The sequence below is a fragment of the Hipposideros armiger genome, unplaced genomic scaffold (genome assembly GCF_001890085.2).
Source record: "Hipposideros armiger isolate ML-2016 unplaced genomic scaffold, ASM189008v1 scaffold_220, whole genome shotgun sequence".
NCBI classification, from domain to species: Eukaryota; Metazoa; Chordata; class Mammalia; order Chiroptera; family Hipposideridae; genus Hipposideros; species Hipposideros armiger.
The window spans coordinates 1,496,618-1,511,234 of NW_017731570.1; the positions used below are offsets into that span (position 1 = coordinate 1,496,618).

The following is a 14,617-nucleotide window of genomic DNA, read 5'->3' on the forward strand; positions in this document are numbered from 1 at the left end:
CAGTGTCACTGGCCCTCATATGTGGGATCCAAATCGGGGCCCTCTGGCGTCCCAAGCCAGCTCTTAACCATCACGCCACTCGGCCGGCCCAGATTCTGACTCTTGGTCACCTGAACAACCGCATTATCCATTTAACTTATCTCCATGCTGTTAGCCCCTTCCTATACAGCCCACTATAATCGGCACTAACAAGCTTTTCTGATCGTGCCATTTTCCAAGGCAAATTCCTTCAGAGACTGTCCGGAGCCTACATAGCAAAGGCAAATCCTCTGTGTCACACATTCAGAGCCCTCAGTGACCTGACCTCAAACCACCCATTGAGCTTTATTTCCTTTTGCTCCTGAAAGGTGAAGCTTCGGCTGCTCCAAACCCACTGTACTCCAAACCCACCACAGTTCCCACCTCTAAGGCTTGGCTCAGCCATCTCTTTTCCAATTGTACTTCTCCATCACCCTTGTGTGTTGAAATTCTTCCTGCCTCTAAAGACCAGCTCCATCATCAGCTATCCTACCTCTAAGCTGCACAGCACTGACGTGCCATTGGAGGTCCTCTGGGTGCCCCTCTCCAAGGAGCGGTGGCGTGCAGAGGTATTAAGTGTATTCTCTACAGCCAGGCTTCCCAGATTCTGATCTTGGTTCCAGCACTTGCTGTGAGTGACTGGTAACAATTAAGTAACTCTTTGTGCTTCAGTTTCCTTATATGTGTATGAGGATGAGGATGGCAATGTTTACTTAGCACAGTGACCTAGCACAGAATAAGCCTCAACATGGGTGAGCTGTTTCTCTTATTCCCCACCTGAGTCCCTGAACAAGACCACTAACTTGCCAAGGAGGCTCCCCCAGCCTCCTGCACATAGATTTTCAACACGTGCCCAATGATGTCCAACACACTTTGAAAAACATGAAAGAAAACTTCCACTTAAAGTTACCCTCAAAGTTATTGCTCTGCTGCAAACACAAATGACAGAGAAAACATAAAAGAAGATGGCGTTTGGAGAAGCATTATGAACTTCTCCAATGTTGGCAAAATAAACCACAGAGCAATTCTCAAGGTATTTTTTAACTACTTTTTTCACTCTTTCAAATATTTATCGAACACCTGCAGGCAATATTTGAGGCCTGGTAATATTGATGGAATGTACTGATCATGTAAGAAACTTAGTTTATTAAAATAGGGAGAAATTATTAGGCTCTGTAATATATTTATAAAAAACAACTCAGAAAAAAAATGTTAAAATGTTATGTTTATGTGATCACTAGTGTTTGGGAGTATCTTCTATGACTTATAAGCTTCGTTGGTAGAAATAGAATGTATTGAATCTGTAGAGTCAGAATTAGAAATGCCTCCATCAGCGAAATCATGGCTCATCCAGCAAAAGTGGAGACAAGTGTGTGTTAAAGAGAAAGAAGCCATATGTTTGAGAGGGGGGACTAGGGTGGAGTTTAGAAGTTTGTGCAAAGATTACATAGGGAGGTTTAAGCTTTCCATAAAAGGTTTATGAGCACAAGAACTTATAGGTCACTAACTTTGCCTTGGCGGATCTCCCACTGGCCTGGGGACAACTAGAATAAATAGATAAGGAGACCAAGAATTCATGTTGCCTTTCCCTCCTCATCCCTAGCTCCCCTTCCCCCACCCCTGCACACACAGCATGGAGGGAAGCTCAGGGCCACTCTCCTGGGGACTTGACCTGTCCTGGGTTAATAGTAGTTGTAGCTGTCCATCATTTGAGTGCTCTTCTGCCCTTGCTGCCAATGAAAGGCAAGCTACTCAAAAGGATTAGCATAGGAAATCAACAGGCATGGCAGCAGAACTTACATCCCTCCCCTTCAAACATCTTACAGTGCAATGAATCCAAAGACTCCTAAACTCTCTTCTAAGGACCAGCCAAGAATATATATTAAGGAGAGGGAATATAGGAGGATCCCGGTATATAAACTTACTTTTTGTTTAATGAGATCAGTAGTATATTGGATACTTGATTACTAAACCTTTACATGGAACAGTATGTTCTTTGCAGAAAAAGCTAGATAGAGAACAAGGTAAACTATTTCTACATCAAACAATGTCTTATCCTATCAACCTGTATCCAAAAGCATCAGAAGACACCAGTGAGTAATGTTGCATTTCAGCCAACCCTTCGGCTCACATTAGCATGTCAGTTGTAGTTCTTGGGCAATCATTTTGGTCTTCCAAGTAAGTTGAGATCATAATCTTTCTGTTGTTGTTTCCTGCCAGGCAAAGATGTGGTTTTACCCTCAGCCTTTTCCAGACCACCAAAAGACAAGACACTAAAGCAACCCAACCCTCCCCATGTGCAATCCTGCCAACTCAAAATCTCCTGAAACAATAGGCTAAACAAAGCCAGTATTCCAGGAGATGGGATTTATGAGATCCAACACCTTTGCCTAAGAATGAATCATAAAACCACTAGCACTCCATTCCACAGTATTATGCCATCTAGCTCCAGCAGGGTCGAACTGTGCAAAATGAAAATGAAATCAGGAACACACTGAACTGAAAGCCTTCTAGTACATTTTAAATCCTGTTTTAGATTCATTTAATTTAACAGGGGCCAAGCAACTTCCTTACTTGAGCTGGGTTATTCTTACTGGTTTCAGACCAAAAGCAGTCAGCCACACTTTTCCACTAAAAAAATTTTTAAAACTACCCTGACAGAAGAACATTCTAAAACTAAGCAGAGAATACAGAAACAGCTTACAACAAACTTTGCCTTCTAGAATAACTAATGGAGAAAATTACCCAGTTATTTGGCCATGGGAAACAACTATTTGTATAGTATTACATATTTTACATGTCACAAATTAAAAGTACAATTTTCATTTTCTAGCACAGTATTTTTCCAAAGTGTTTTACAAATAACATGAGCGCAACAAGCGAAAAGCAAGTCAAATAAATTTGAGAAGCTCTGACTTCCCTACTCCCCTCTTGGAAATGACTGAGGTACATTTGCATACTAAAGAGTCTAAGGAGTCCTGCGGTAAACTCTCTGGAATCCAGCATTTTCTCAATTCATTTGGCCCTGCAGCCCTTTTCCTCTCATAACACAGATCAACATCCCACAAAATGGCTGTTCTGCAGAGCACATTTTGGGAAGGATTATTCTAGAAAAGGGATAGAATGAAATAGTCTAACAGCTGAGACTCTGGAGTCTGCCTGATTTGAATATCAGCATCACCACTTCTAAGCTGTGGAACATCAGGCAAGCTTCTTAATGTTATTTGTCCCTCAGTTCCCCTAAGGAAAATGGACAAAATAATAGCACCTACCTCCTTGGTGTGGGTCTTTCCATATGACTGGGACAGTCTTCTGAGGGGGAACCCTCACATGGCAGTTTCCTTTATGTCATTTAGATCTCAGTTCCCAATGTCACACCCTCCCAGAGGCTTTTCCTGACCATCCAATGTGAAGATGGCCTCACCCAAGTCACTAGTTTTTTATCCTCTTTTTTACTTCATGAGACTTCTCTATTTAACTATTAAATTGTTTCACCCCAATAGATTACAAGCCCATGAAGTCAAACTTCATCAGTTATCACTGCTCTATACCAAAACAGATTCTCAATAAGTATTCATTCAATGGGTGAATGAATGAATAAATGAGAGAACTTTGAAAATTAAATATGAATCAATGTAAAGCATTCTTTATAATGTCTGACACATAAGTGTCAATCAAGACACTGTTATGAAAACTTTGATGATTAAGCGGTGAATATACTCATAATTCTTACACCATTTAACTTGCCTCTTCTTGCTGTATTGTGCGTAAACATTTCACAGCATTTATTTAGAGATATGTTGGTAAAGGAGCTTTCAGGGATGGGGTGGAGCGGGGGGTAGGGTGTGTGTGGGGGGGACTGGGTTGGATAGGCCCTGAGAGTAGCATTTTGCTGACTGCCATGGTGCAAATACTCCCACCTTGACCAATTTCAAACTATCAATGGTTTAAAAGCAGGCTCACAAAATTCCTGAAAATGTTAACAAATGGCTCTCACAAGCCAGTACAATCCTTCTCTTGAGAAGGGTCCTTTCAAGCCTCCAAATCTTGTTTGTTGAGTTCAAGTTTAAAATGAGACTTTTATATAAAGACACTTCTTCCACATTCTCCCTTCTTGATGAGCCAAGAAAAGGGCTACCCGTTGACTTTGGTCTGATACTCAAGGAAACTGGTTGGATGTGCTGGGCTCTTAGGCTGATGATTAAGGTTCTAAACATGATATATGTCCATGCCAGACCACTGAGGACCAGCTAATCTCATAAAACACAAGTTAAATTGTGTTTAGATTCTTTTAAATGGAGGTATCCACACAATAGAATCAAGTCATCAACTATTAAGTGCCACCAGTGAGCAGAATCTAATAACAGCAGAAGAGTGACTCAACTCTGACCACAACATCCCAACATAGAGTAAAGGTCAGTGCTGCGGATGGAGGTTTCTCTGGCATCACAACCTTGTTGTACATGCAACATGGCCCCTTGGCACTCGGAATAAGCATCAGCTTTTTTAAACTATAGCAATCTACCAACCAGAGTTTTGAGATAACATAACCAAAATTTCAAACTCTGCAGTCACTCTACATACATGTGATAACATATAATTATTGCTTCTCTTCTGTAAATTAAATGGAAAGTGTATGGAGTAAGACAAGAAGAGATCAGTTTCTGCTTCACTCTAGGAGCTACCTATTCCTATGTACCAAATTACCCCCAAATTCAGCAGCTTGAAACAACACACATTTCTTATCTCACAGCTTCTGTGGGTCAGGAATCCAGGCACAGCTTACCTGGGTCCTCCGCTTCACAGTCTCTCACAAAGCTGCAATCAAGGTGTCAGCCCAGGGCTTATCATCTCATCTGAAGGTTCGACTGGGGAAGAGTCCACTTCCAAGCTCACTAACTCACTAAGTGGTTGTTGGCAGTTTCAGCACTTCGTGGCTATGTGAGTGAGGGTCTCAGTTCCTCACTGGGTATTGGCTGGAAACGGCCCTCAGTTCCTTACCATGTGGGCTTCTCCCACAGGGCAGACTGCTTCATCAAGGCATGCAACTGGAGAAGTCAATCAAGTCTACTAGCAAGATGGAAGTAACAGTCTTATGTAACCTCATCATTGAAGTGTCATTGGCATCCTATTATTTTTGCCATATTCTATTGTTTAGAAGCAAATCACTAGGTTCAGCTTATACTCAAGGGGAGGGGATTACACAAGGGCATGAATTCCAAAAGGTAGGGATCACTGGGGCCATCTTAGAAGTCTGCCCATGTCTAAGAAGACTGTCTTGAAATACAGATGGGAAAGACCAGGCCCAACAAAAAACCTCTTTAAGCATCTCAACATGAAACTAAGCCATGTGGTTTCCTAAGCATGTCACTATGATCTCATGAAAACAAAACAAGGGAGAATGAGCACAGAGGACATTATGTCTGAAGACACAAAATCCTGTTCACATGTTCTAAGCAAAAACAGTCAATATCAGAGAAAACTCCTGGGAGCATCTGCATTAGTCAGTCCCAACAGGAAGCCATTGTTCCGAACAATGCAACAAGTGACTCACAAGAAGGGCTGCCCATCTGAGCAGATACACAATGCAAGGAAATCTAGTTAGGTCTGGAAACAAATATCTCTTGGAATTTTCATTTATTGTTGTAGCATGTTTTGAAAATACACTTAGTGTCACTGTATTGTTTCTTACCTTCCGTGAGACCTGTGTCCACCACAGCATTTTGCTTACGTGGTACTTTTGAGATCCATGTCCACCATAGTGGCTAGGGACTGTTGTAAAAAATTCAAACTTCCATTGTCACCCACATTTTTTTTCTAAGCTCTATCCAACCATATATTTTCAGAGATATGAGCATCCCAACATTCAATGGTGGTGGCAGGCCAGAGAGGCTGCCTCTGAAGGGCTTCAAATGATTTAATCACTAAGTGCAAAATGCATACTCAGAAAACATGGACCACTCTGTCCTAAACGAATTTAAATATGGACAAAGATTATCTTAAACCTCAACGTTCAAAACTGGCCTTCATATTTTACCATTCTTTCCAGAAATATCCATATGTTTTACTTTCTGCCAATTCCACCCCCAATTCAGCTATAAAAATATTCAGGTTCATTGTTTTACTAATCGCCTATTCATTTTGCTCCTTTAGAGAGATGATACTTGGTAAACACCTAAAACTTAAACAGCACTATACTTAAAAGGCCCTAAAACAATGACCATCTGTGGGAAAACAACTGTAAACCACCTTCGAGTTGACATATGCTGCACATGCTTGGATCCTGAATACATGTTGAATAATAATGGAACATATGTGTGGTGAGCAGGAAAAGAAAACTAATGCAAAATTACAGTTCAAAGCTGATAAGCAGACAGGAAGGTTATAAAACAGATGACAAAGGGAGTTTTATTAAGGCTGTAGATATCTTTCAACCTGTGAAAATAACTTGATAACATTTTTTAACTTGTAAAATATGGCTTTGGGACAATAGAGTGAATGTCCTTACCTCTCTGAGATGTATGTTTTCCTTCTCTTTCTGGTCTAAAATCACTTCCAAGTGGCTGACTTGAGACTCAGCCTCTGCCATCCGCCGCGTCCGTTCATTGTCATCCTCGAGGCTTTTGGACGGCAACCCTTTACTTTGCAACATCTCCAGGAGCTTTTTAATCGATTCGTCCCGAGCATTCAGGGTCTGCTTCTGCGTTTCGATTCTCAGCTCCATTTCCTCCAAGGTCTTCCTCAGCAGGAAGAGCTCCTTCGCCTGCCTGTCATGCTCCGCTTGCAGCCGCCGGAAGTTCTCCTCCGTCAGCTCAATGGTGAAGTGCTCAGCTCCCCGGTTGCCGCTCTCCTGCTGTAGAAGGTGGTTGAGGTCTCTCTGGGTGCGCAGCTCATCCTGAAGGGCCTGGATTGTCAACTGCAGGTGCTATGAGAAGGACGAAGCAGGAGAGGAGAAAGAAGGGGAAACGTCAATGAAAACTCCCAGCGCTATCTGCTGCTACCACACTATGAAAATGGGGTGTTAATCATGAGGTCCACAGGGCCAGTCCTCCAGGGTGACTTCAGAAGCATGGGACAGCACATGAAGAGGGAGGGATTAATTGAAAGGTGCTTTCTGAATGTCTTAGGAGAAAATAAATGTACACATACACAGGAACGACATATTAGTGTCAGTCATGGGGGAAATTACATATCTACAGGGCTTTAATTTAGGAAGTGGAAAGGGTTACAAGGAAACTTTCACAAACACACCTTCTTTATGCCCACAATGCTCCAGACCCAGTATTCCTTGTTTCCTAAGGTGTTCTTTATTCTACTATCCACTATTTTCCACGATAAATGCATGTTCGTTTAAAAATGACAATAATAGCATCCATCACAAGTTAACACAAACAAGGACTTTGTTTTTACAAATAAAGCTGTGAACAGGTTTAGTAAACAGGATTACTGCATCTGCAAGCAAAAGGGAACAAGCACAGACAGCGACACACACACTGAAACACAGGAGAAGGGGAGGAGGCTGTGCAGGGCAAAACAAACGGGCTGCAAAGAGGGGACAAACCTTGGTCCTTCTGGCATCCAGTAGCTGAATAGCATGGGAAATGAAAAAAAATGAAGCAAAAGATCAACACAAAGAAAAGTCCAGTGCAAGCAAAGGATATCTAACAGAAAGAACTTAATCAACATAAAGTACCTTCACAGAGAAAAAAAAAAAAGAAAAAGAAAAACAATTTCTCATTACAGCAAAGACTCATAAGCAACACAGAATCCAAAGCATTGATGCTTGATACATGTGATTTAAAAATAAATGTGAGGTTGATTCCACCTTTTATCTTCTCCTAAATTTCCCTGATCCAGAGAATCTTGGGTGTATTACCAGGGAAGAAAGAACAACACTCCAGAAGCACCCACATATTGTTCCAGGTCACCATTTCAACCAAAATCATAATGAAAGCACCTGAGAAACAAAATAGTTACCAGTTATGAGTGAAGAAACCTTTACATTAAAACAGTGAATTCGGCAACACCTTCCCCACAGGGCCAACCCCTGGGCTGATCAGAGCCAGGAGCCACAAGCCTGAAGGCATTTTTGTCCCAGGAACAAACCAGGAGGCTTCCAAAGAGCACTTATTCATTCAATCACCAAACACATACTCCTTCTGCCTGTGGAACGGACACCATGCTAAGCAAGGGAATCAAAATGCCCACAGGTGACTCACAGTATTGTAAGGGACGCATAGTATCATGTCTAAGTTACATAAATATTGGAGCAGTCCACATTTTGAAATCTTTCTGAAGTCCTACATCTTCCCAGAGGTGTTGAGATCTTTCTGAGTGTGGCCTGTACCCAGAAATGAGCATTGAGTGATGCATCATCTTGATATAACTTTATGGATCTCCACTTCATCTTCCCATTTTCATTGAAATTCCTAGAGGACAGGGAACAAGTACTTTGTTTCTTATTCATGCCATGGTGGCTCGCAGAGTACTGACTGGGAATAAGCAACTGGTATGTATTTAATGATGGTCATGACAAATTATTTTTAAATAATAGAATTCACCCCTGTAAAGTGTGAAATTCAGTATTTTTTAGTATATTCACAAAGTTGTGAAACCATCAACACAATAAACTTTAGAACATTTTCATCACCCCAAAAAGAAACCCTGTACCCTTAAATAGTCACTCCCCACCCCCCTCCCTATGCCCAGGCCCTGGCAACAATTAATTTACCTTCTTTCACTATGTATTTACCTATTCTAGACATTTCATATCAATAGAATCAGGCAATAAATAGCTTTTTTCACTTAGCCTGTTTTCAAGGTTTACCCATATTGTAGCAAATATCAGTATTTCATTTTATAGATCAATATTATTATAACATACAGACATACTACATTGTATCCATCCATTCATCAATTGATTCATACACAAATATTCACAGCAGCATTATTCATAGTAACCAAAAAGTGGAAACAATCTGTATGTCAATCAACTGATGAATGAGTAAATAAAATGTGGTCTATCCATACAATGGAATATTATTTAGCCATACAAAGCAATAAAGTACTAATATACATGGCAACATGGATGCATCTTGAAAACATTAGGCATGTAGACCACAGGTTATATGATTCCATTGATATGAAATGTCCAGAATAACCAAATTCATACACAGAAAATAAATTAATGATTGTCAAGGGGGTAGGATGCAGAGAATGGAAGGTGATTACTAAAGGATACAGGGTTTCTTCCTGGGGTGACGAAAATGTTCTGGAATTATAGTGGTGATAGGTGCACAACTGTGTGAAGGTACTAAAACCAATGAATGTTACTTTAGATGGGTAAATTGTATGGTACATGAATTCTATCTCAATAAAGCCATCACAAAGAACATGACATGGGATTATAAAATAATATGACCATCCTCCACCAGCTCTTCTCCCATCCCTAAACCACATCAAAACAAAGTCCACAAGAGTTGCCTTACAGCTTCGTCCTCGACTGCCCCCACACACACCAACCCCTGACCTAATGAGGTCATGAGGGAGTGTCTCAGAATGCTGAGACCCGGTGGAATGATACCAGTAAATCTCCCTCAAGGGAGTGTTTCGGAAGCTGAGACCCAATGAAATGATGTCGGTTACCTCCCTATTTTCATGACAACGGTATAGCTGCACCATCCTGAGGGTTGCGAGTGTGTGGGAGTATGAAGGCACAGCAGGTGTTGGAATACAATGGGGCTGGTTGATGGAAATTAGCCATAAGGCACTTATCACACAGACTTTGGAAAAAACAAATTTCACTTCTTTGAGGTTTCTCAGTAAAAGCTACGCGTTGGCCCAATTCGGTGCTCAGTCCCAGAGAGGCTGTAGCCCCTGGGTGCCGCTTTAACTCTATAATTGACTCTTGTTTCTTTAACCCTGCGCCGCCCCTCTCCCGCCCCACCGCCCTTGCTGCGCGGGACGTGGCATCTGGCACCCTAAAGTGGAGGCACAAAGAGGGAAGGAAGACTCAGAGTCTAAAAAAGACGGTTTCACGGCAAAGGGCCTGGGAGGCGTCAAGACAACTACCGGACAAGGAGGTAGGGAAGATCCCAGAGAATTAAATCAAGGTAAAAGGGAAATTAACTAAACTTTTGTGTGAAAGAGTGTGAATGTGTGGGTGATTGATTATAGTTCCATGGCTTCGGCTATGGAACTTCTTTGGGCTCTAATCTGCGATTCCGTGGTTACGTTGTAAGGCAAAAACGGTGACTTGGCAACGCCAACCAGACCCGGGGTTCATATGGGTGCACCATAGCCAAGACAGACCTTAAAGTCCTGGGAGGGATGTGGCCAGATGGGCATCTGAGTGAACTTTGAGTGAAACTCTTTCCTTTCTCTCTTTTTACTAACATGGGAAATGTTAATAGCCAATATAGACCTTATATCTTCTTACTGAAGCAGCTTATTAAGAAAGGAGGGACTAAAGTCTCAGAAAAGAAATTGGAGAAACTTTTAAAGGTCGTAGAGACTCATTGTTCCTGGTTTTCTAACTTAGGGAGGTTGGACTTAGAGCTATGAGACGCAGTAGGCAGAAACCTTAGTGAGGTACAGCATCAGGGAGTTTCGTTACCAGCCACAATTTGGGATACGTGGAGGTTAGTCCGATCAGTTTTAGAATCTTTGCAAACTGACACGGAAGATGAAGGGGAAGATAATGATCAGGGTTGTAAAAATCAAAAAGAAAATTCTGAGAAAAACAAAAACTGAGAGGAAACTCCAGAGGAAAGGGAGAAAGATTATTTAGAGGTACCCACAGGTGTCCCAAAATCGTTACATCCAACTTTGGGAGACTGTTTGGAAAACTACAATTCACCCCCTACTCCTTTACTTCAGTCTCTGCCTCTGCTGCCGCCTTCATTTACGGTGCAGAAAGGGAAACCTCTCAGAAAACCACACAAAAGCAATAATCCTTTTCTCTCTGCTGCCCACGCACCTCCTCTGCCTGCCGGAGGCTCTCGCATATTGCTATCTGCAGTGGAGAGAGGCATACGACAGGCTAGGTTTGAAGGAGAAATTCAAATTATAATGTCTTCCACGGTTCCCTGGTCAGCTAAAAAAGGAGAACGGGTAGCACAATTACTCCTGCTCCTGTATTTCCTCCCAGGAAAAAAGGGTACACAGAAAAGGAGAACTGGAAGTTTTGGAAGTACAGAACAGGCAGGTATTTTTCTGGCAGAAAAGATCTCAGAAATTCGTCGTGTTTGTCAAATTGAAATCCAAGGCAAAAAATGTAAAGGTCTTTTAGACACTGGAGCTGATGTTTCCATAATCAGTTCTCAAGAATGGCCAAAAGGCTGGGAGGTACAGGAACTTGACATTAACATTGTTGGAGTCGGCAGAGCCTCAGGCTTACTCCAAAGTGTTTGCATTCTTCCTTGCATTGGGCCGGAAGGTCAACAAGGATTTTTACAACCCTATGCTGCTGACATTCCAGTCAATCTATGGGGTCGAGATTTACTTACACAATGGGAGGCAGAAATTTGGATTCCCCCCAGACAGTATAGCCCGCAAAGTCAAAAGATGATGAGTCAAATGGGTATCAGCCAGGAAAAGGGTTAGGAAGATGTATTCAGGAAATTACTCCACCTATTCAGCCCTCGCTTCAGCAGGAAAGAGAAGGACTAGGTTATAAGTCAAGCCATCAAAAGCCTTTTTTATAGGGGCCACTATTGCAGAGCTATGAACTCCTGTACCTCTTAAATGGGCTAATAGTAAGCCTCTCTGGATAGAACAGTGGCCTCTCTCTCAGGAAAAATTGGAGACCTTAACAGAATTAGTACAGACTCAGTTAGAACAAGATCATATTGAACCTTTTACTAGTCCCTGAAACTCTCCAGTATTTGTCATTAAGAAAAAAATTTTTTAAATGGCAAATGCTCACAGATCTCAGAGCTGTAAATGCTGTTATAGAACCCATGGGTGTGTTACAGCCTGGACTCCCACAACCTTCTATGATTCCAAAATACTGACCTTTAATAGTTATTTACAAGATTGTTTTAATACAATCCATTAACATCCTCAAGATTGCCCTCGATTTGCATTTTCAATTCCCTCAACTTACAATAAAGAACCTATGAGGAGATATCAGTGGAAAGTACTTCCACAGGGAATGCTTAATAGTCCAACCATTCATCAGCTTTTTGTAGCTCGAGCTCTTATACCAGTAAGAACTGAGTTTAATGAGTGTTAAATCATTCATTATATGGATGACATTCTCTGTGCTGCATCCTCAATGGAGCAGCTGGCTGCATGTTTTGAATTACTTAAAAAACAGCTTGATTTAGCAGGACTTTACATTGCTCCAAATAAAATTCAAACAACCACACCAGTACAGTATTTGGGTCCTGTTGTGGATAGACAGTCTATCAGACCTCAAAAAGTTCAAATCAAAAGAGACCAGATTTCTACTTTAAATGACTTACAAAAACTATTAGGAGATATTCATTGGCTATGTCCTACTCTAGGTATTCCTACCTATGCTCTCAGTAATTTGTTTGGCCTTTTATGAGGACCTCCACGGCTGGACAGTTTTCACAAATTAACCCCTCAAGCTAATCAGAAATTAAAATTTGTTGAGCAAAAAATACAAGAAGCTCAAATACAACATGTGGATCCCTCTCAACCTTAAAGGAACAGTTGCAAAAACAGAAGAAGGGAGACATAAGAGAAACCCCACAGGTACAATTAGCAAAAGCTATGTGAACTTTAAATATTTTGAATTCATCTGGTTCAAGCACTGAACCACACCTTGGGCGGACTGCAACTGAAAGACATTATCATAACAGCCCAAGGTTGAATGGGAAATGTGCCCATTTGGTGAAAAGACATTCAGACTAATCAATGACATTTAGGAACTTTATTGACATGGGGACGAGGCTTCACTTGTATTTCTCCAGGTTCAGAAGAACATCCTTTGTGGGTACCTGGCCGGTGTGTCAAACCATATCATGAGCGACACACCAAGGAAAAGGAAGCCGATATGGCCAAAGATCGTGAGATATGATTGGCTCCCCAACTAGCCCAGATCGGAGCACAAGGAACCTCCAACGATTGAGATGTCTAATCTCTCGTTTCAACCAGCCCATCCAAAGCCAACAACCTCCTCGGCATCTCAGATGGTAACCCCGCGAACAAAGAGTGCTTCTCTTCCTACCTGGGGGCAATTAAAAAAGCTAGCACAAGTAGCTGAACACCGGCTGATGAAAGAAAAAGTTCCTAAAACAGAAACCAACATGCTAGTGTCCATGTTTGCAGTCCTCGCTGTTGTAAATTGCCTTCCGCTTGGTGTTTCAGCCGATAATTTTACTTATTGGGCGGCTTATATACCCAATCCCCCACTATTAACTCCTATAACTTGGAATGATGATCCTCCTCTGACTTATATCAATGATAGTTCTTGGTTCCCTGGACCTGAGGATCCAAGGGGTCCGGAATTTTGTGAGGAGGAAGGATGAAATTTTACTCTTTATGGCCACACATCCTGGGCTATTTAGACACCCATTTGAATTGGTCCTGTTCCTCCGTGTCTTTCTCTCTCTGATCAAGCCTGGGTACTTCCCAGTGGAAGGGAATATAACACTTATAAAGATCTGTTTATGATCACTGGAGAAGCTCTCATAGCTTCTCTCCCCCAATCCCTACATGTCCTCAAAGTAATAATTGGATTAATGCTCAATCTCACATTCATTGGGAAGAATGTCAAGGAAGCCTGGATCAGGTAGTAGTTAATAATTCTTATGAAACTATAGTTGATTGGGGCCCCTTTGGAACTGCGTTTCATGCCTGTTCCCAATTAAATGTTCTGAACTTCACCAAATGAGGGAACAGATATCCAGTTATGGTTTTCCCAAAATCATTGAGTTTCCATTTAATATTTCTATTTTTTAGAAAGATAGGGCTCTTGCCCCGTCTCAGTTAAGAATGGGTAGGCCCATCCAAGGTCCATTTCAGAAAACCTTATGGAAAGTAGCCTTAAGCATTGGACCAAATAAGACTTGGAAAGGAAATCTTACTAAAAATAATAACAAAAAATATACTTTCCAGTTTGAAAAAACAAAAATGCTCTATTTACAAGTTTGTCTTTAAACCCCTCTTGTTTTCTTAGTAGGAACCTTCACAATTAATCAGGCTGCAAAATTAGTCGAATGCCCTCAATGTTATTTATATACCTGTCTTTAATTCCTCAATTTATTATACCTCCCATGATCAGATTATGATATTAAGAAGGAGATGAGGATTATGGCTCCCCGTCCAAGCTTCTAGGGTGTGGGAAGGTTCTCCAACTGTCCATATTGTTTTGCAACTCCTTCATAAGATTTTACATAGAACTAAAAGATTTATTGGCCTTTTTATTGCAGCCATTATGGTGATTATAGCAATAACCACTGTTGCTGTTGTCTGCAGAGTAGCTCTTTACCAGACAGTGCAGACTACCCAGTTTGTACAAAAATGGCATTGAACTGCAAGTATAACTTGGAATCAACAGATAAAAATTGATCAAGAAATCAGCGTACGGGCCGGCCGAGTGGCGCGATGGTTAAGAACTCGCTTGGGA

The 14,617-nt window shown here is 41.4% G+C and overlaps 1 protein-coding gene across 16 annotated transcripts in view; it reads right to left on the reverse strand.

Annotated features, from left to right (window-relative positions):
• The window catches only part of ERC2 (ELKS/RAB6-interacting/CAST family member 2), a 974,141-nt gene that overhangs the window by 769,694 nt on the left and 189,830 nt on the right, over positions 1 to 14,617 (reverse strand). For 9 of the 16 annotated variants that reach the window (XR_002125343.1, XM_019654358.1, XM_019654357.1 and 6 more), the window contains exons 3-4: positions 7,580 to 7,603; positions 6,527 to 6,943 (exon numbers count right to left, since the gene is read on the reverse strand). Coding sequence is in view for 14 of the 16 variants with exons in the window: in XM_019654358.1 (XP_019509903.1) it covers positions 6,527 to 6,943; positions 7,580 to 7,603 (441 nt within the window). In the remaining 2 variants the exon portion in view is untranslated. The remainder of the gene's footprint in view (positions 1 to 6,526; positions 6,944 to 7,579; positions 7,604 to 14,617) is intronic. The other 7 variants (XR_002125344.1, XM_019654364.1, XM_019654359.1 and 4 more) reach the window with 1 other exon arrangement.